General features: G+C 40.5%; 2 protein-coding genes across 7 annotated transcripts; one reads left to right on the top strand and one right to left on the bottom strand.

Annotated features, from left to right (window-relative positions):
• Positions 1 to 1,355: 1,355 nt before the first annotated feature.
• Positions 1,356 to 6,229, bottom strand: CCDC127 (coiled-coil domain containing 127). 6 transcript variants are annotated; one of them, XM_030444766.1, is made up of 3 exons: positions 6,204 to 6,229; positions 4,857 to 4,985; positions 1,356 to 4,250 (listed from the first exon to the last, which is right to left on the bottom strand). In XM_030444766.1, the coding sequence occupies exons 2-3, from the start codon at positions 4,975 to 4,977 to the stop codon at positions 3,577 to 3,579; spliced, it is 795 nt and encodes a 264-aa protein (XP_030300626.1). In that variant the 5' UTR covers positions 4,978 to 4,985; positions 6,204 to 6,229; the 3' UTR covers positions 1,356 to 3,576. The 6 variants fall into 6 exon arrangements, with proteins under 6 accessions (XP_030300626.1, XP_008489526.1, XP_030300625.1 ...); XM_008491304.2 differs by lacking the exon at positions 6,204 to 6,229 and adding an exon at positions 5,450 to 5,641; XM_030444765.1 differs by lacking the exon at positions 6,204 to 6,229 and adding an exon at positions 5,402 to 5,420.
• SDHA (succinate dehydrogenase complex flavoprotein subunit A) lies at positions 5,716 to 19,997 on the top strand. The gene is made up of 15 exons (XM_030444759.1): positions 5,716 to 5,830; positions 9,138 to 9,224; positions 9,534 to 9,695; positions 10,103 to 10,246; positions 10,393 to 10,557; positions 11,746 to 11,894; positions 13,136 to 13,260; positions 14,438 to 14,606; positions 15,192 to 15,387; positions 15,727 to 15,898; positions 16,245 to 16,363; positions 16,635 to 16,746; positions 17,879 to 18,009; positions 18,493 to 18,606; positions 19,633 to 19,997. Exons 1-15 carry the CDS (start codon positions 5,768 to 5,770, stop codon positions 19,717 to 19,719), a joined length of 1,995 nt encoding a protein of 664 aa, XP_030300619.1. The 5' UTR covers positions 5,716 to 5,767; the 3' UTR covers positions 19,720 to 19,997.
• Positions 19,998 to 21,086: the final 1,089 nt, after the last annotated feature.

The following is a 21,086-nucleotide window of genomic DNA, read 5'->3' as shown; positions in this document are numbered from 1 at the left end:
CATCAAAAGAACCACAGACAACAGGTCAAGAGAAGTGATTCCTTCCCTTTAGCTTGCTCTTATGAGACCCCATCTGTAGTTATGTGTCCAGTTCTGGAGTCCCCAACATAAGAAAAACATAGAGCTCCTTGCATGTGTCCAGAGGAGAACCATTAAAATACTCAAAAGTGCTGGAGCACCTCCTCTACAAAGACTGAGGAAAGTGGGGTTGTTCAGTCTAGAGAAGGCTCCAAGGTAACCTTATAGCAACCTTCCAATACCTGAAGGGGGCCTACACGAGAGCTGGGGTAGGGCTTTTTACATGGGTGTGTAGTGAGAGGACAAGGGGAAGTTGTTTAAACTTGAGCAGGGGAGATTTGGGTTAAACATTATGAAAAAATTCTTTCCTGTGAGGGTGGTGACACACTGGCACAGGTTGCCCAAGAAAGCTGTGGCTGCCCCCTTACTCTAAGTGTTCAAGGCCAGGTTGGATGGGGCCTTGAGCATCCTGGCCTAATGGAAAGTGCCCCTACCCATACAGTGGGGCTGGAAGTGGATGATCTTTAAGGTCCCTTCCAACCCAAACCATTCTGTGATTCCATAAGGCCTTGTTGTCACAAATTGGCTAATGAACAAATGCTGATTTTAAAATTGTTCAATTTGTAAAAACCTTAAAATTGTGCAATTTGCTTAGAAAGCTGGGATGAAATAGCAAACTCCACCCCCACCCACCAAGTTATGAAACTGCAATATGTAAGTCTTTATTAATTGATATTGTTTAACAGGTGAGTGACCAGTTTCATAACAAAAAAAAGTTTGGCATATATTTGGAAAACAAATTATTTTTGCATTGTACATATATATGGGCATTTCCAAACAAATAACTAATCCAGAACAATAGTCATTGGGCAAGATAAAGCTCACGATAGAATGCTCAACCTAACAACTTATGAAAGGGGGACATTTCATAAGTATATATATACTTATGTAACACACCCACACAAATATGTAACACACCCACAAACATGAGTTTTGGTAGAAACTAGCAGGACCAGTGCTTCTAAACCAGTTATACACTTATAAAAGTCCTTATCAATAACTCTTCAGTCCTAATGTACCGATCTTCAAAGTGTCTATGAACAACAGTTCAACAATTAGTTGTACAGATAGCTGACACTCCTAAAGAAGTGAAAGCAAGTATCAAACTTTCATTACATTGCATCCAACCCTGTACAATTGAGCATATGATGCTTCAACTTACGTATTTATATTGGAAAAATATTTTATCATCTTCATTACGTTTTCTTTGAACATCTTGAGTGATGTCAGTGACAAGCTATGAAGAAACTGAACAAGCATGAAATGTTTGATCTTTTAACATTAAGAACTAATGAATATTACAGTCAAGGCATGAGTCTTGAATACAATGGCATCGATTCACCAGCTGCTGAGTTGCCTAACTGCCTGTATGCACACATGAAATGCACTACAGATGTGTGGTTAGATACCTTCCACATCCTGGATGAATTACACACGGGCTAATTAGTTGTTCAAACTAATTAGTTCTACCGGACAATTATGGCAGGTGCATATGGCCAGCTACAGCAGCCTGGCTCAGGCTGTCACACACCAGTGGCAACTCAATTGCATTCTCATCTCCCACTGTGCATACGCTCAACATCCAGACAAATTTTGGCCTGGTAATCTTTTTTTAGGTCTGCCTGTCTACTGCAACTGATACAAAAATATCAGTACATAAGAGACTAATAAATCAAATACAACAATATAATTAGTACCACCAAGGTGAGCAAAATCACAACTGAAAAACTCAGTTGGGAAATGTATTCTCTTAGGGATTTTGTTTCATGCTAAACATTTTTGCTGAGTAACTGGATTACATTGCACACACTACTTCAAAAGATTTATCCGCCGTTTTCCGTGCCCAGACTGAAAAGAAACTAGAAATAGTAAGCAAACCTCACATCTGCTGGAATTCTCTGTTAAAACTGGGACAGGCCTTCACTTAGCTGGATTGCTTCTGGGCCACGCAGTAGCTGATTGCCTAAAGCAAAAGTGTTTGTCAAGTGTAGCCACCAGTAAATATAAAATTGCTAATTAAACTGACAACCTACCAACACTAATCAAAGTCAAGTAAGAGAGAAGACCACGTGTTATGAACAAAAGGGCCAACACTGCCCCTTTGAGGCCCAAGGCTGGATTAGAAAGAAGATAAAAGTTAGTTTGCAAAATACATGGCACATTTGAGAAAAACGTTTTACTACTACAAGGACCCAAAGAATACTCAAGAGTTTTAAGGGATTCCAAACATGGAAATGCACTGGGGTATTTTTTTAAATTATTGTTACTACCTAGATCTGTTTATTTTACTGTGATAACTAAAGCAAAAAGCTCCCTTTCTTAAGTCTGCAAAAGCTGTGTATCTGTAGGCATTCATGGTCACATGTATATGAAGTGGTGAAAAAACTTAAACGCTCAAAAAACTCAAAACGCTCAAAACTCAGGAGTTGTGGAAAAGGATACTTCAGTTCTGGAAGAACAGTAACAGTCAGGGAGGGAGGCAGTGGCTCCCAGTGTAGGCTGTATTTACATTCCTGTGTGTGGATAACAAACCAGACCTGTTCAAGGAACAGAGCCAGCTGCAATGGCTGTAACCCACAGAGGTCCCTGCACGCTGACCAGGTTACAGCCATTGTGCTGGGGTGACAAGGCAGCAGCAAAGGGACATCTAGAATGGAGGCAAACTGTTGGGTTACAACTAAAACCCTAAGAAAAAAACCCTAAGTATTCCTAACATATCTCTGTGGATATTGCAGCACGGATTCCTAACTTTCATCAATCTTTTCCTTTATGTGTAATTTAAGTAGCATATTTTGGATTTTCCTTTGGAAAGTAATATTTGTATATAAAGCTGGAAGGCGATGCAAGAGTGATTAATTTGAAACATTATCATACTATTGCCCCCCTGTGAATACTAATACATACATTTATGTGCAAACACATTCACACATACATGTATTTATAGATATGTACATATATACACGTGTAGGATTTATGGGACAAGCACTCTGCTCAAACACAGTCCCTTCCAAACATCTGCCTCAATATCAGTCTCACTTAAACAAGCAAAAATTCATAAAATAAAATATATAACAAACCCCATAGCACTGAGAGACCAGGTAAAACATCAGAGATAAGGAATACAATGTGCTACTTCACTTGGGGGATACAAATCACACTTCTCTGTTGATAGAGTGTGACCATCAGCCAGGTCAATCACTTCAAATGGAGTTCTTTTTTACTGCATCAGATACCTGTGGAAGCTGGCGTACCTCTAGACTATGCTGCAGTCTGCAATACAAACACACCCACAGAGTTTAAGAGCATGCATAGTTCACTGGAGCATCTGTGGTGATACAGTGATAGGAAAGGCACCAACACTGCACATCCCATGCAAATATAAGTGCAATGAGGAGGAGAAATGGAAACACAGCAGGAGAATTTAACAGCTCAATTACACAACTGTGATTGTCTCTACTATGCACAGTGGATCTCATAAAACCCCGTAACTTCCCCTACTTATCGTTTTCCCAACATAGCCTTTTCTGCCCTCTTGAACTTTTGTAGTTCAATAGCTAGTTCCCAATATTTCAAATACAGCCACATGAGTTTCCCGTTTTGACTTCTGTTTCTGTTCAGCAGATTGCCACAATAGTTGTCATGTTTGAAAATATCTTTTAAGCCACTTTCCATATGTAAAGCCATAGCAACAGGATCAGTTGCTGCTTTAACTAGCAGATTTTTCTCTATTTCTAGTCTCTGGCCTCTGGGTATAACCAGACTGCAGTAGATGTCCTGTCTTTCTTTAAGTCCCTCTTCCAGTTCTTTCAGTAAAATCTTGGCTCTCTTTTGCCACTCTTCTTCCTTTGCCAGGTAACTTTGGTACAAGCTACCCGCTGCTCCTGAGTGCAAAAGGACTTGTTTTTCTCGCTCCAACTTCTCCTGCTCCTGTTCCAGGATTCTTCTCTCTTCTACCAGTTTGCGACTCTGGGACACGAGGGCCTCCCGGTAACTCAGGGTTCTGTTGCGTTCCTTTTCAAGCTCCAACTCCAAATGAGCAACCGTGCGACGATTTTCCGTGATTATATCCCGGTATTTGGCTTCCAGGTCTTTTTGTAAAGAAGACCGTTTCTGATAATATTCTTTTCTTTCTCTTTCTATTTCTTTTTGACATTCTCTGGTCCAGATCCAACCTACCATACATAAATGAGACTTCAGACACTGGTACAACATACAGAACATTGATGGGTATAATTAACTAACTATGCCACTAAAGAGGTTAATAAGTGGTAGAAAACTTTCTTTCCTCCTCTCCCCAGTGTTATTCACACGTCCTAAAAAATGTATTTCTGTGAGACCATGTGTCACAGCAAGTCACATTAAATGCTGATGTTTCCGTGAAAGCAAAATGTTCCCTAGTCTTTTATGGCTAATGTACACAGTGGATTAAAAAATAAAAATAAGGTTATAGGGAAATAAACTGGAGGTATCCAATGCAGGAATGGCACTGAGAACTTTTCAGGCCCAGTAAACACATATACATCAGCAGCATCTCTGGGTTGTTACTTTTGAATTCGCTAGCACATCATACGTCCACTTTTGTGAGCAAGCTTTGTAAATTAGAGCTTATTAAATGCAGATTCAATATGTGAAAAATGGACAGTACCTTAAGCTTATCAACAGCTATCACAGTTGATAACATTAGAAATGAGCAGACCAGAGGAAATGCCTGGACGAGGTGAGCTGCCCCAGAGCAGCCGTGTGCCCCAGCTCCAGCGGACAGGCAGGGCACTACTTACGGAAGGCGGCCAAGCCCAGCATGGGGACCAGCAAGGCGTAGTTCCATCTGCTGCCATCATCCCCAGGCTCTCGTCGATTTGGCAGGATGTTCCAGTTGGGAGGGTCATTTAAGTTATTCATGAAGGCACCTTGGATGCACAAGACAGAAACACGGCCTTAAGCGGCACACAGAGGCACAGGGCCCCCCCACAGACACCCTCTCGCTCGGACAAAACAGCCAACTTCGGGAGGGGTATTTCTGCCCAAGAGACCCAAACGGAAGCCGCGTTACAAGGGACCTTTACTTTCGGCCACCGAGTGGCTTCCCGGCCTGCTCCGCAACTACGAGGCCGGGACCGTACAACAGAAGTTCCCCGGGGCCCCGGCGCTGCCGCCGTTGCTGCCCACCCCCTTCCCCGGCCAGCGGCACGTTAGCTGATGCCGCCACTGCCCCTAAGGACTCGAAGAGCCCTCAGAACTACAGCCTACTGTCGAACCGGGGTGGGGGAAGAGGAGGCGCGGCGGGGCAGGACGCTGACACCGCAGAACTGGGACCCCCACCCACCAGCCCTAGAGCGCGGAGCCGCGGCTGAGCGCAGCCGCTGTCACTTACCTGCCGGCCCCGCCCCCTCTCGGGCCAGTCCATTAGTATAACAGAAGGGGGAGACACCTTGAGGAGGCAACAAACGGATCCCCTGAGTCCTAAGGGCTCCCAGTCGTCTGGATACGCCTTAACCCGCTCCAGTGAAAGGACGAAGGGGAGGCTTGGGGGGGGGTGTAGCACCGCATGCAGTCACGCACCCAGTCACTCGCTCAGCCTGAGCTTTCCCCTCTCTCAGCACAATTGGTCTCTCCCGCAGAGCCGGGTAAGAGTGCCGTTAGCGGCCACTTCGCGCAAGCGCCCTGGGTGGTTCCTCAGGGTCCGTGCGAAATGGCGGCGGCAGTAGCGGCTTCGCGGAGCTTGGCGAAACGCTGGCTGCGGCCGGCGGCTCGGGTGAGTGCCTCTCCTCGCCCCGGTCTGCCCTGTGCCGCCCTTCCGCGCCCTACCGCCGGCGTCAGGGAAAGGGTTGGGTCGCGGGGCTGGCGCGGAGAAGCTCCTTCGGGAAGGGACACAGGCTGACCGGGCCTGAGGGCTCCGCGCATCTTCCTCCCCCTTCCTTCAGCCGCGGGGATGGAGCGCGTGTACCGCAGCCCTGCCAGCCCTTCCTTCCCTACGGCGTGCAGCGCGACCGCTTGCGGCGGCCCTTGTCCCGCTGTCTGACCCGTGACCTTGGCCGGGGAGCACCCGTCCTGAGGCAGGGAGCCGTGTCTGGGTTGGGGTAGCTGGGACGCCGGGGCCTTGCGGGCCGCTTCGGCAGGCTCGGAACCTGCGGTTTGTTTTGCGGAGCGAGGCTGTCCTTGCTGTTTGGCTCCCGGCGCAGGTTACTGGGAGGTGACTGAAGGTTGGCATAACCAGGCTGCTCCTCCTGGTTGGGGAGGCAAACGCTGTAGCCTTAGGCTGGGAGCAGGTTCCCTGAGGGGCAGAGGAAGGCAGTCGGTGCGGGATGTGCCGGGGAAAGGCCCGGAAGGAGTCTGGCACATTCAGCACCTTCCAATCCCAGCACCGGGCGCAGAGGTTATTGCTCGCTCCTTCTGGACCTGCGTAGAAAGCTAGTGTTTATATCTGAGCGTCCCCCGAACCTGCCCAGTAGTTCTTTCCGGGACGTGCTTCTTAAAGGTCGGACAGCTTTGTGTCAGTTCTTCTGTTATCCGTCCCTGGTCAAAGTTTGTTTTGTTCCGAGGTTGAAGTGAGAGTTTGCAGTTTGTCTCCACTCTACTCGCCTTGTGTGTCCTTAAGGAGGTTGGGATTTCAAAAAATACATGTATGGGAAAAGAACAATCGAAGTGTAGCTATAGTAGTCCCTCTCTTATAATGCAAGTGTAGGAAAGAAAACCAGAAAACCTACTGAGAGGGAGAAAGGCTTGAAGAGTGTGGTTACGTTTTAAATCACAGTGAACCAACGCTGTCTGGACCTTTAATTCTGTAAGGGTCATGATATTCCTGCTGGCATAACAATTTGTAACACTGTGGTCACTATTTCCTTCAAATTTAGCGTAGCATCTTTTTCTGCTTTTTGGAATTATGTTCAGATTCCTTGTGAATAAAACTTAATGGCAACAGAAATTCTTACGTATTGCTGTTACAAAAACGTGTATGTGGATGGGAATAGTAGTTCTGAAAACTTTTGCAGAAGCTTGAATGTGAAAAGTAATCTGCTAAACAGTGGTGTGGTTTGGTTATTTTTTTAATGTAATGTACTTACAGAGTCCTTTAATGCAAAATATACTTGATAACTGTGTAGCAACTTCAGAAAATAACAGCTTTTTTTAAAAAGCAATCAGTTTCAAGGCAGTGTGGCAGAGTTGCCTGGACATTGTGGCATTAGTTTACGCTTAGAGAAGAAAAAAAAAGGGTCAGTTTATTTTGGGGCTTTAGGGAATAACCCCAATTAAGAGCTCTTGGCCTTTTCTTTGTGTGTGAGTTTTTGTTTGGGTTGTTTTCTCCCTTCAGTCATTTGCACTTTAAGCAATACTAAGTATGTACAAACCTGTTTGCTTTGTGCTGTCTTTACATTTTCTTTTAATTTAAAAATTACTTTATGCAATAACGAATTGCATAACAAGTTGCTTGCCACAAAGAAATAATTTATTGCAGCAAAATAACAATACTGCTGCTGGAGCAGTAGTTTAGAAACAGGCAGCAGGTGTATAGGCTAGAAAATCCACAGCTGCTACATCTAATGTGTGTAGTGTAGCCTGCTGTGTCTCAATTGGAGGTCTGCTTGTGTAACTTCAGTTGCACTCTGGCCTGTGAAAGCAGTTTTGCTGCAGAGAGGATACCCCATTTTATCTTGAGCTGTGATTGTTGACAGCACTGTTCTGCAGGTAAATTACATCTTTGAGTTTCAAATTTCACATTTGAGTTTCATTTGGCTGTCAGTGAACTAGTTGATTGTATTCTGAATATGAAATATTAGAAGATAATGATTGTTTCAGGGGCTAAGATGGGCAATGGAATTTCTCCAAAGCATGATAACCCAGCAGGGTGGAAGGGTGGGGGTTAACTGCCTGGAGGAAGATACTAGAAGTCCTTATGAATAGCTGTGAAGACTGATCTTATTTAAAGATAGCTGTAAAAAGCAGAAACATGTTGGCAAATATGATGACACATTAGATTTGGTGATATGTAAGAAGATAATTTGAGGAAGCCAGTATGAGAAGTGATAAAACTAGATTGAGGAAACTACTGTAGTTCACTTCAGGGATGGAGAAAGAGACTTGGAAGGGAAGACCTGCTTATTTATTATATTAAAAGGCTGAACCATCAAAATAGCAGTTGCTAGAAAACACAAATATCACTCCAGCGCGTTTTTCAAATAGGGAAATGATGCCACTGCACAAGTCGCTGGTATGGCTTTGTGTTGCTGTTCTCATCAATCATACATGCTGATTTAAGTGTATTTTTCTGAATGATGTAAAGAAGGAATACTGTTTTCCAAGACATTGCAGATCTATATGCTGGAGACTAAAATTTAGATTGGTTTAACATATCAAAGCAAAGACTGGATACTGGGTAGGTTCAGGTGCCTTTTGATTTTGAACATGTTGGGAGAGGGAATACCATTACATCTGGGAAATACTGTGGCCTTGTGCTTCATCTAGGTATTAATAAGTGGTTCTAAATTGGTCACTAATTAATTGAGAATGAGACAGAAATATCTCTGACTTTTGAAGCAATGAGCTGGAATGACTTTCCCTACCACCTATTTTTTTCTTCTTTACTTTTGACAACCTGAAATAATAAATTCTAGGATTGCCTGACACAACAGGTATTTTCCATTAATCCTGTGGTTTCCATAAAGTTGACTTCATGTTTGTTTACTTGTGAAAAAAATGAATACTACAGCATTAATCGCAAACATACTCTTCTGTCAATGTCACCTCAGATCGGTCAGAGAGGTCACTGTAATGAAGTAAACAACAGATAGTCTGTGGCACCCTCCTACTTGCAGGCTGTTCTCTCCAGTCAAAACTGTTTGTTTCTTCTGGTTATGAATATAGGAGAGCCAGTATCGCATTGTAGCTCTAAAATGTAGAGCTCATTGAATGTAGCTCTAAAATACATTGGTACAATATTGTATGCATGGTATCAGTGGTAAGTAAAGCTTTGCTACGATTGCAATACAGTTAGGCAAGAATGCTGAAAGTCTTCCTTGTGGAAACTTGTGTTCTGTAATGGTTGTCTTGACTTCTTTCCTCAGTGGCCAGCAGCATGCCAGACCCTCGCACGCAGTTTACACTTCACTGTCTATGGAAAGAAAAATGCCTCTACAAAGGTTTCCAGTTCGGTATGTTTGTGTTTATTTATATCTTGAGTAACAGAGTAGGTAATATGCTTAATGCTTGAGTAGGCAAAGCAACCAGGTACTTGGCTTTTAGTGGAGTGCTGTGTTTAAGTACATAATGAGACTGAGTTGCTGAAATGTGTGGCTTTTTTTAACAGTAGTTTCCATCCAAGAGAGTACCTAACAGATGGAGCATTTTCATCAAGAGTCTTTTAAGGACATTAAACCTATACTGGTTGTATCTTCATAAAACTTAAGCTTGACGTAGCTTGAAATACTTGGGATGATAACAAAACTGATTTATTTTTCCAGATTTCTACACAGTATCCAGTAGTGGACCATGAATTTGATGCAGTGGTTGTTGGTGCAGGAGGAGCAGGTCTGCGGGCTGCATTTGGTTTGTCAGAGGCTGGGTTTAATACAGCATGTGTTACAAAGCTGTTTCCCACCAGATCTCATACTGTTGCTGCACAGGTGAGAAATGAGGTAGAAGAGGTGTTTAAGTAATGGCTGCTGTCACAAAGCTGATTTGGATAGGCACATAAGTAATACATTTCAAGGCCCCATTTCCTTTTATAAATATTGTGTATTCAGTTGACACTATTTTGGAGGGCCATATGAGTTCAGATTCTATTCAGTGCTTTTTCATTGTATTTGGTGTAACTTGACAGATTATATTACACAAAGCAGAACAAAGTAAGAGCCACTGTGAAAGTGATACATCGCACAGGCTTTTCACAGCCACGTTAAATCTGACTTCACTGTGTTTCTTGTACTCAGAGGCATGAATGGTATGTTATTTTTAAGAGAAATGAGAAAAAAAACCTACTAAAATTGTACCTCAGCAATGTAAGTCCAGGAAAATGGGTTTTCATTTTCAGGGAGGAATCAATGCGGCTCTGGGAAACATGGAGGATGATAACTGGAGGTGGCATTTTTATGACACAGTGAAAGGATCTGATTGGCTGGGTGACCAGGATGCCATACACTACATGACCGAGCAAGCCCCAGCTGCAGTGATAGAGGTGAGACACACTGGAGTTGATGTCAGTGCTAAATATTTGTAACACAGGCTACCTTCCAAAGAGGTCTCCTTGCTGGGAACATAGTAAAATAACTTGTTGGGTTATTATGCACAGGAGGTTTTAATGCTTGTTTTTGGGTTCAACAGCTGGAAAATTACGGGATGCCGTTCAGCAGAACTGAAGAAGGAAAAATCTATCAGCGTGCATTTGGTGGACAGAGTCTTCAGTTTGGAAAAGGAGGACAGGCTCACAGATGCTGTTGTGTTGCAGACAGGACAGGACATTCACTGTTACACACTCTGTATGGCAGGGTAAGCAGCTTTGAAGTAAACATGGTTTGGGTTTTTGTATTTGCAATTATTGGTTTTTGGTTTTTTTCCCCTGGAGTTAGGAAAAAACCCAACCCAAAACCCAAACAAAACGTGTAGCTGTTGGCATATGAATGAGGAATCCAGGGAAATGACTGATGACAATTCTGCATTCCCTTCCCTTCTGAGGCAGTGTGGAAGGGGGTAGCCTAGGTGATGCTTTTTTGGTCAGTATGCAGAAATAGAATAAATGGGAAGATTATTATTATCATGTCTCTCATTAAAATAACAAGTGTTAATTAGTGTACACTGTTAGCTTTGTGGTCTGTAGTGGTTCCTCACTGTCATACTTTTTGTGTCTATTGACTAGACTTAGAGTTTATATAAAACTTTCCAAAAAAAACTGTGTAAAAAATCTGACACAGCAGCATTGGGGAACTCTAAAAAAGAGGTGCAAGGCAGCATTTTTTACTCCTCTTCAAACAGGGTGCAGGGGGCAACAAGAAGTGTAAAAGCATGAAGGCCTACTGGGCTTTCTGAGCTTGCTTTATTGCAAATAAGTGACTAGAGTTCTAGCCTCTGATTTTACAAACCTTAATTGAAGAAAGAGTTTGTCATTTAAAAATAGTAAGTAGTAAGCTACTTGAAACCTGAAATTAAGTACCTACTAGCTAATGTTTTTTATTTACTTGGTAGCTAGCTAATTGCTCTCCTTCATGTTCACATTTTATAAGCTGCTGCAATACAAATGCTTAGTGCTGCCAAACACGAGTTTGATCCTTGAGGGCATGAAATAATGTTTGACTTGATGCCTGCTGTCTCTGCTGGTTGTAATAGGCTTCTGGAGGTATATTCCATGTCTCTGTGGGAGGTTAAGTAAAACATGCTTGTACATGTACCAAGCACCCTAGCTGACTAAAAGTGTTGCCAAACGTAAAGGGAAGTTACAAGTCTTGCTGACTAGCTGCGGCTTCTCAGAACTAAGTGGTTTTATATCTCTTTAAGTAGCATAGATTGATTAAGTAATTTTATAAAGATTTGTGAGGAAGCCAGTTTCCCTGAGAGCTGGTAGGGATTGCTTTTATCATGATACAGCCCATATGCTTGGACAGTTTTGAGTAGAGGTTACTTTGATTTCTGGATAATTTTTTTTTTAATGTTCTTTTTTCTTTTTTTTTTTTTTTCCTCCAGTCTCTAAGATACGATACAAGCTACTTTGTTGAATATTTTGCCTTGGACCTACTTATGGAAAACGGAGAATGTCGTGGTGTTATTGCCCTTTGCATAGAAGATGGCACTATACATCGTTTTAGAGCAAAGAACACTGTCATTGCCACTGGGTAATGTCATGTTTATGAACAATGGAAACTTGAGAGTCCTAGTTGGAAGTCTGTGTGTACTTGTACTTGTATTTGAACCCACACTGCAGAGAAGACATATTGGCTTGAGAACCATAATTCATATGTTTTGTCTATATACCCCCCTTTGATCAAAAGCAATGTAACTGAATTCAGTCATTTCCTCTGAAAGAAGGCACTTATTAATTTTGTGGCCAAGTATAAATTTAGCATGAATTTTAACTTGGAATTTGAGAACAATGACATACAGGTGAAATGTGGTACTAGTATTTTTTACATGTGCAAGTTAAAGCAGATGCTGTTGCAATGCTACTAATGTATGTATCTTTCTGTAGGGTTTTGAGTTTCCTGTAGAAAACAGCTTTTTTCAAAATTTGGGAGAATATATTACATTAAGTAATATATGTAATTTAAGCAATATTCAGTGATATAAGTTTCATTGTAGGATGAAATTATTGTGTAAGTGTAACTTCATATTACTTGGTTGCAAAAGTTTGTATATCTTTATTAGAATGCTATATGCACTGAACAGCAATAAGCAGCATGTGTTTCAGTATGACAGATGTTCATAAATATATTGCATAAACAAAATACTGAGTTCGGTTGCACATATAATTTGGCTTTGTTAAAGCTGAGGCTGTTTTCATACTTCAGTATTTTGAGGCTTCTGAGTTTGTCCTGAAATTGAAGGCATTTGCTGTGCTCAGTAACGCTGGAAGTTAACATGTTTGTTTTAGGCATAGGAATTCACTTCTAATACCTAATTTTGGGCAACTAAGTTTTGGAATTTATAACTATAAAATCAGGGCCATAGTGAGGACTTAAACCATTGTTATACGCTATTTTTGATAAAACTACCAAAAATTATGCTAATGGAGTACAATGGAATTGGATTGGGAAAACTTTCTGAAGTGAACTGTTCCGGTGAAGAGGCTCTGGATACTAACCTAACTGTGCTGCTTTGAAATTGTTATTCTTTTTCTTGGACCTTGGGTGACCTGCAGATGTTCAAATACGGTAGAGCATAACAGGATAATACCAATTTTGTTTTCTTTTGTTTCAGCTTAGTACAGATGGCAAAACTTTAGCATCTTGCTTATTAACACTGCTCAATTTCTGGTGTTGTACAAGAAAAGACTGTAGCTGAGTGGTATGTTCTGGTGATTTTTATATTGTGTTTTTTGCCTTTCACTTGTAACTCAGCTAACTTTTGTGTTCTGTAGTGGGTACGGCCGTACTTACTTCAGTTGTACATCTGCTCATACCAGTACGGGTGATGGCACTGCTATGGTCACACGAGCTGGTCTCCCTTGCCAGGACCTGGAATTTGTACAGTTTCACCCTACAGGTACAGAATATGAAATGATACTTGCAACATGATTGAACAAATCTTGTTTGTTTTAAAATGTGCTCAAGTCAGTTTGTGCTTTTCTGCAGCATTTCATTAGTTGCTTGTGACAGATATTCAGGTTTTTCTACAACTTCTGTGGAATATAAATCTGAGAATCTTAGGGTATGAGAGGGGTCTCTGCTCTTCTAATTGAAAGACCAGTGTTGAATATATTGAGATGTAATCTTCTCAATGGTAACAGATTTTATGAGTTCCAAGTTGAAGTTACTTCACTTCTTAAACTTAACATTGCCTCTCATCTTTAAATTATTAAATGGTTTGATAGTAGATAGGTGCAAATGTTAGGGAGTTACATGCTAGAACCTTCTGTGGAAGTGGGGCAATTGAAGTAAAGGCATATGTTTAGGACTGCGGTTTTATAGGACAGGAGGAGTATATTAACTATAGACAACAGTGTTCACAAACAAAGTTTTTTTTATATATATATAACTAATTTAATTCTCAACTTCTGATAAGTAACTTTTTATTATTCACTTAATTTTATAGTGTTATATAGCAGTTATAGAGAGCCAGTGTTCATTTGACTTAGCTAAGGCTTTTAAAGTCAAAGATGCTTAATTACTTGTCTGATAATTCCAAACTTTTAACATACTTATCAAGTGCATGGGTTGGTTAGCATTATTTTCTTTGCTGACCAGTGCTGGAGGCTAACAGTTAGACCTCCCTTCTTCATGGGAATGTAAGACTTGCTAGGTAAAGCTTTCACATTCCATGCAATTTGAAGCCATCATGTACAGCTTAAGCACAGGAGAAGGGGGAACGAAGATGAGCAAACTGGACCTGAGATGATTAACTTCCAGTTTATTTAAAAATCTTGAACAAAGTAATTGCTGAAGGTCTACGAAGTTTTTATAAAGCCTCCTTACATACGGGAGTGGTGAAAAGCTCTTCTAATATTATAGATACCATGAGTGTTCCTAATTAACTTGCTCACCTTTTGGGAATAGTGTGTGAAAGGAATAGCAGCATTTGTTTCTGATATGATTATGGTGGAATAAAATCTACTCTTGTGAGTTGTTCGGATTATTTTAACAAGACCTTGTTTAGTCCTCGTCCTGAATAAGAGGCTGCTAAAACAGTTATCTCATTTAATGGCTATTTTCTTTCTTTACAGGTATCTATGGGGCTGGCTGCCTCATAACAGAAGGATGTCGTGGAGAGGGGGGTATTCTAATTAACAGTCAGGGTGAAAGATTTATGGAGAGATATGCACCTGTTGCTAAGGATCTGGCTTCCAGGGATGTAGTATCTCGTTCTATGACCATAGAAATCCGTGAAGGAAGGTTAGTTAAATACTCTTAATGATGCTGCAGAGTAAATGCTTAATTGTATTAAACTGTATACAGTACAACAGCTCATTTGATAGCCACCTTATAATTCATGAGAGTGAACTTTAATAACTGTTAGCTGAACACTGCATGTAGGGCAGAAGTATTGCTTCTTAATGATACTGAAAGGGAACACAAGATGTTAGGAGTTCTGTTTGAATTTAGTGCCTCTAGCTATATGTGTTCAGACAAGTTTAATGTGTATGCTCTTATTTCAAACAATGGAAATAATTTGGTGCTCTCTTCTTTTGATTAATTATTTTCAATTTTTATATATTTCTGGGTGGTATAGTCATTTAAAGTCTTAAAGGCTGAATTATTGTGAAAAGAAAGCTGAGAGGTAAAAAATACACTTCAGTTCTTCCAGGCTCGACAGTCTTGGCAACCATGCTCCTTTTTGTCAGAGAACCTTTGAAAAAAATTAAAAGCTAATTTTTTCACAAATGAAACAAACTAGGTTAGAAATACTCCTTGTGTTTGTGGAATTCCTGTTTTGTATTCCATTGCTGACTTTTTTTTTCTTTTTTTTTTTTTTTTTAGGGGTTGTGGTCCTGAAAAAGACCATGTGTACTTGCAATTGCACCACTTACCACCACAGCAGCTAGCAACTCGTCTTCCAGGAATTTCAGAAACAGCTATGATATTTGCTGGAGTTGATGTCACTAAAGAGCCTATTCCTGTTCTGCCTACTGTACATTATAATATGGGAGGTATTCCTACTAACTACAAGGGACAGGTAAATAATAGATCACTTGTAGGATATTTTTTCCCTATCCTGGTAATAGGAAATTATTTTCCAAATATAAAATCATTAACTGTTTTCCATAAATGTAGGGATGATGAATAACATTAGCTTATTAGTATTGTAATAATGATGCCAGAGTATTTTAAACAATCTGGTTTGGTTTTGTAAATAACTTAGGAGCCATACTCCTGTTTATCTGGAGATGTGAGTTCCAAGAAACATGTAAAATGAATTTGCTGTCATATCTGATGTGGCTTTAGCAAATAAGGATGCTTACACCCTTATAAACTGTTTAAGAGATGAATATTGATTGGCTGTCTGAATTGACAGGTGATCACTCATGTGAACGGTGAGGATAAAGTGGTACCTGGCTTATATGCTTGTGGGGAAGCAGCCTCTGCATCTGTCCATGGTGCAAATCGACTTGGAGCAAATTCACTTCTGGATTTAGTGGTGTTTGGTCGAGCCTGTGCCCTAACTATTGCACAGACGTGCAAGCCTGGTAAGTCTAAAAGTTTGTCTTGCTTTTTTTGGGACATTTACCTTTATAGTTCAGAAGAATTTGCGTGAAGTGCTGTTTTTAAGGAATTAACAGCAGAATTTATCCAAACCTGTAAAGTCCCCACTGTCTGTCACAGGGAAGAATGTGATTCATATATTCCACTGAGAACTTTATTTTTAAGTGTAGGGATAGTATTGGTTGGTTCAGGAAAAATTACAGTTAAATTGTATATACCTCAGAGGAGGAAAACACATTGAGTTTTAGTCAGGCTTAACTTTTAATAGTTGCTATGAAACTGGAAACCAAATTCAGTCACCTACTAACTTTACTGAAATTTTCTTATTAGGAGAGACAGTTCCCTCCATTAAGCCAAATGCTGGTGAAGAGTCAGTTGCTAATCTTGACAAGTTGAGGTTTGCTAATGGAACCATAAGAACTTCAGAAGTGCGACTTAACATGCAGAAGGTAAGTGTGAGAAGATATTCTGTGCACAGTAAAGGCTGTATCTGTGCTGTTAGTTTCTTCTTCCCTCTATAATTATTCCTTTTGGGTAGTTTACCTATGTAGTGAAGTTTCCTCTGGGGTGGACAGGAGAATGTTTTTCCTTTTTCTTCAGCTTGAAGATGTGTTTGAAGTCAAAACAGCTCCATACAAAGCTGTGTTGGAACCAAAGGAGTTATGTAGGATATTATGCGTATGCAGGATATGAAACTGATTTTGTTTTACTGTCTTGCAGACAATGCAAAACCATGCTGCTGTATTTCGTACTGGTTCTGTCCTCCAAGAAGGTTGTGAAAAACTTAGCCAAATTTATGGTGATCTGGCTCATCTAAAGACATTTGACAGAGGTAATTTGATAGCAAAGAATATGCCTTAGCCAGACTACTCTCTGGGAAAAGTGTTCTGTGTTTTTCCTTCTGTAAACCTGCTTATATGTTTCTTGAGACTTTAGATATAGAATGTTTTGAATCTTCCTAAATATTTCATAAAGCACTACTTGCTAAACATGGTAAGCAGTGAAATACTTGATCTTGCTGGTCATTTTCTGGTTGCACACTTCCAAAGAAACAGAGACTGCAATCAGATTTAACTGCATATGTACTAACTGCTCTTCTCTCAGAATGCAATATGAAGTTGTTCAGATACTAAGATGAACTTTGCAGGTGTCTTCTGAAAAGTCCAGGGAGTTACAAAAAGGTGGCAAGAGTCTTTCCAGGTTGAACATTCATTTTTCATCAACTGAACAGAGGACTCTGCATACAGATTCTGCCATGTCTTGCAGTGTATCCAAGAATTATCTTGGTTAATAAAGTATGACTGAGCATGTACCTTTTGTTCAGTCTCCAACTAGTAGTGTATTTCTCTCCACCTGCTGCTATTGGATATGAATCTTAACACTGAAAGCAGAACAGTCTTTCTTGGACAGCATCAAGAAAAGTGTTATGATAGCTTAGAATATAGGGATCAAATTGAAGATACATTAATGTACTTCAGCTTGAGTCCAACTTGGAGATACTTAAATGATGTAAGTATAGATAGCAGGTGTTTTTGGTGGTGTGTTGTGCTTGGTTTTTGGTATGTTTTTTTTTTTTTCTGTGAGGATGGGAAGGAAGGGAAAGCCTTCCTTCTGCTGGGATCCTACTTAAAGACCATCTAGCCAGACTTTATTATCCACAGTGAGGTATGAGGACTGAGGTGGATGTATAATGCTAAAGCAGGAAAGAATCTATGATGTAATTTTGTATCAGTAGTACATATACAACAAGAACACCTGGTAGAACTGGTGAATTTCTGTAAAATTAATTATATTGTCAGGGTTTACTAATTATTACTGAGCCTTGCAGGCAATGGTAACACAGAATTGCAGCATTGAACTAGCATTGGCTAGTTCAATTCTAAATGCAAGCAATAGGACAGAAGTAAATGGAGGTTTTAACTTGTTTCTAGGACATGTTCCATAGTATTTTAATATTTTACTAGGTATTGTGTGGAACACTGACTTGGTGGAGACTCTCGAACTGCAGAACTTGATGCTTTGTGCTCTACAAACTATTTATGGTGCTGAGGCTCGCAAAGAGTCCCGGGGTGCTCATGCCAGAGAAGACTACAAGGTATGAATATTTTCTGTGACCTGGATGTAGGATTGAATTTACCTGCTATGTAGCATCAGATTATTTAAATGTTGTAATTTCTTCAGTATCAACTCTTCAAAGTCTTGAGTTAATATTATAGCATTTGTTTGATGTCCCATCTGCTGTTTTATCTGTTCTAACTTGTTACACAGAAAATAATCAATATATGCAACATTGGATAATGACCTTTAGAGAAGAGCAGGTCCCTGTGTGCATTGCAAGGATTAGAGAGGTCTAAACTAGGACTATAGAAATGATGTAATAAACAGGATTTAAAGCAGGATAATTACCTTTAGCACTGATGCTTAACAGTGCTTGCCCATGCTTTAAAATTTGGCATGGGCAATGTTAAGATAAAGCTTGCTGGCTATTAGAAGACACTAATAATGCAACTGATCATACAGTCGTGAAGTGATTAGCAGGTGCAGCTTTTGGTCTATACTAACCTAATTTTCTCTTTAGTTACGGATAGATGAATATGACTATTCTAAGCCACTGCAAGGCCAACAGCAGAAGCCTTTTGAAGAGCACTGGAGAAAGCACACCCTTTCCTATGTGGATGTCCCATCTGGGAAGGTATGTTGAGCCTGATGCTTTGAGGGTCTTTCTCACTGTCAACAGACAAAGGCTCTTGAGATCATACATTTGTTGTTGCACAGTAGGCATAACTGAGAAAAGCTACTATTGATTTTTGGGGGATGCCTTGGCAATTTCAACTGGACTTTTTTCCCACAAGCTGTTCCTCTCTAATGTGAGGGATTTATTCTTTTCCCCTGGTGTTGGCAAAACCTGTTGTTGGTGTTTAGCATATGTTTTTTTAAATGGTATTTCAAAGATAGAACTAAAACCTGACCCTATTAAAATTTTGAGTGTTGTTTTTTCTTTTGTGTCCCATTCTCCGAGTCCTCTGTTTCCCTTCCCCCGCTTCTAGCTTCTTTGAATCTAGTTTGAGGACACATGTGAACACTTCACTTACTGAACAGCTGCTGTAGCCCAAAAGATATGGCACAGTTCAGTCTCAACTTACCACTGTGACTGCAATCTTAATAGCCTTTAAGAACTAGGAACTACCAATCTCAGCCAAAACTCAGTATTGTCTGAAAGGCCTTTTAAAAATAGTAGTCTTCTGATAAGATTATTGGCCAGGCTTTGCTTTTAATGAATTCAATCATTGGTGACTTGTTGGAACTTACATGTTTCTTATAGATTACTGTTCTTTCAATAGAATCATAGAATGGCTTAGGTTGGAAGAGACCTTAGAGATCATCTACTCCACCCTCCCTGCCATGGGCAGGGATGCCTCTCATGTAGACCAGGTTGCTCAGAGCCTCATCCAGCCTGGCCTTGAACACCTCCAGGGACGGGGCAGCCACAACTTATCTGGCCAATATATTCCAGAGTCTCACCACCCTTGTACTGAGGAACTTCTTCCTAAGATCCATTATAAACGTGTTCTCCTTCAGTTTTTCTATTGAGGGAAATGAACAATGGAGAAATTAGGTCAATATCAGTGGAGTAATTCTGTTTACAGTGTTACTCAGTTAGCTAGGCTGCTTTGTTTAGATACAAGATGTTTAAGTTCGTTGTTCTCTTTAACTTTAGGTAACCTTGAAGTACCGACCTGTGATTGACAGAACCTTGAATGAAGAAGACTGCTCAACTGTGCCGCCTGCTATTCGCTCATACTAGTAACTATCAGCTTGCAGCCCTCTCCCAGAGGGGTTAGTGTACATAAGCATAGCTCAAGCACATCAAAATTGTACTGTCACTACCAAGTAATGGCAAATGGTGACTAAACTTTTCTCCAGCTTGTGTTCTGCTGTGGCTTACTGTACAATTAGGAAAATGGAATGCTGGACAGCTTATGTTTTCACCCATCTGTCCAAACTGAAAACACGAAATGTGTCTAAATAAAGTGATCAAAGTCTTGTATTTGTATTTGTTTGAATACGCTATTATGTATATAATTAGTGTTTTTATTTGTATCATTATTTCCATATTTTCAGAACAAAAGGTGCATTGCAGTGTTCTTAGGCAAGATTGAGATGCTGGATTTTATGATATGGGGACTTAAAATCATGTATCATAATTGCTGATTTTAAGTAAAATTTAAGAAAATGATGCAGTAGTAATTGTAACTTTAGGAAAAAGCTCAGATTGTAGAAATCATACATTTGCTTTATTGAAGGAAACAAGATTAATTCTTCTTTTACTTCCTCCAGAATATACCAGGAACAGAATATATTCTCAATCGTTAATGTCTACTGTCATTCTCAATAATTAATCTCTACTGTCTCTGGAACTTCTGAAGGCATTTTTGTGGTGTGTCTTGTGTGTGTATTTCATAACTACCTTTTCTCTTAGAGTAACCAAAGGGCATATTTGCAGAAGATTAGCCTAAATCTTAAATCTCAGCAGACTGGGCACTTAGTGTGCTGTAGTGCCAAGATGTAACTTGAAAGGCATCAAAAGAGCAGTTTCTCGCAGCATTTTGGTGAGTAACTTACAGTTATTGAAGGATTTAATTTCTTGCAGCATTTTGGTGAGTAACTTCCAGTTATTGAAGGATTTAAGTGTAACCATGCAGATTGCAATTGAATTGAGCGCTTGTTAAATTTTGACAGGGTTTTTTTTTTTTCTTCTTCAACTGCTGAATGCTGCCTGTTGGGAAGAATTAGTATTAGAAAAACTGAAATGCTTGGAAGGTTGCTGGTGGTGGCCAGAGCAATTGCAAACACCGTATTTCCCTTGGCTAGTGTTTCTGTGCCTCATACCAGGGAGTGGGGACTGGCGTGGGAGAAGCATGTCAGATGGACGCACTACCCTTGCAGGGGAAAGGGGACTAGAGCATGACTTGCTTGGTTTATAGGAAGAACACTGTTACTAAGAGGAGAGGACATAAGTTTTCATAGCTCGTTAAAAAGGTTACAATAAAGCAGAATAAGCTGAAGCCTTTTTTCCCTCGTCTCCACATTGCTGTTCCTGTTCCCTCCCTGCTCCCCTTGGGGCGAGGCAGGGCTTCTGCTGGGGCGAAGATCAAGGGCGAGGGCAGCCTC

This window comes from Calypte anna, chromosome 2 (assembly GCF_003957555.1).
Source record: "Calypte anna isolate BGI_N300 chromosome 2, bCalAnn1_v1.p, whole genome shotgun sequence".
In the NCBI taxonomy this organism is placed as follows: Eukaryota; Metazoa; Chordata; class Aves; order Apodiformes; family Trochilidae; genus Calypte; species Calypte anna.
This window is presented reverse-complemented; position numbering and strand designations above follow the sequence as displayed.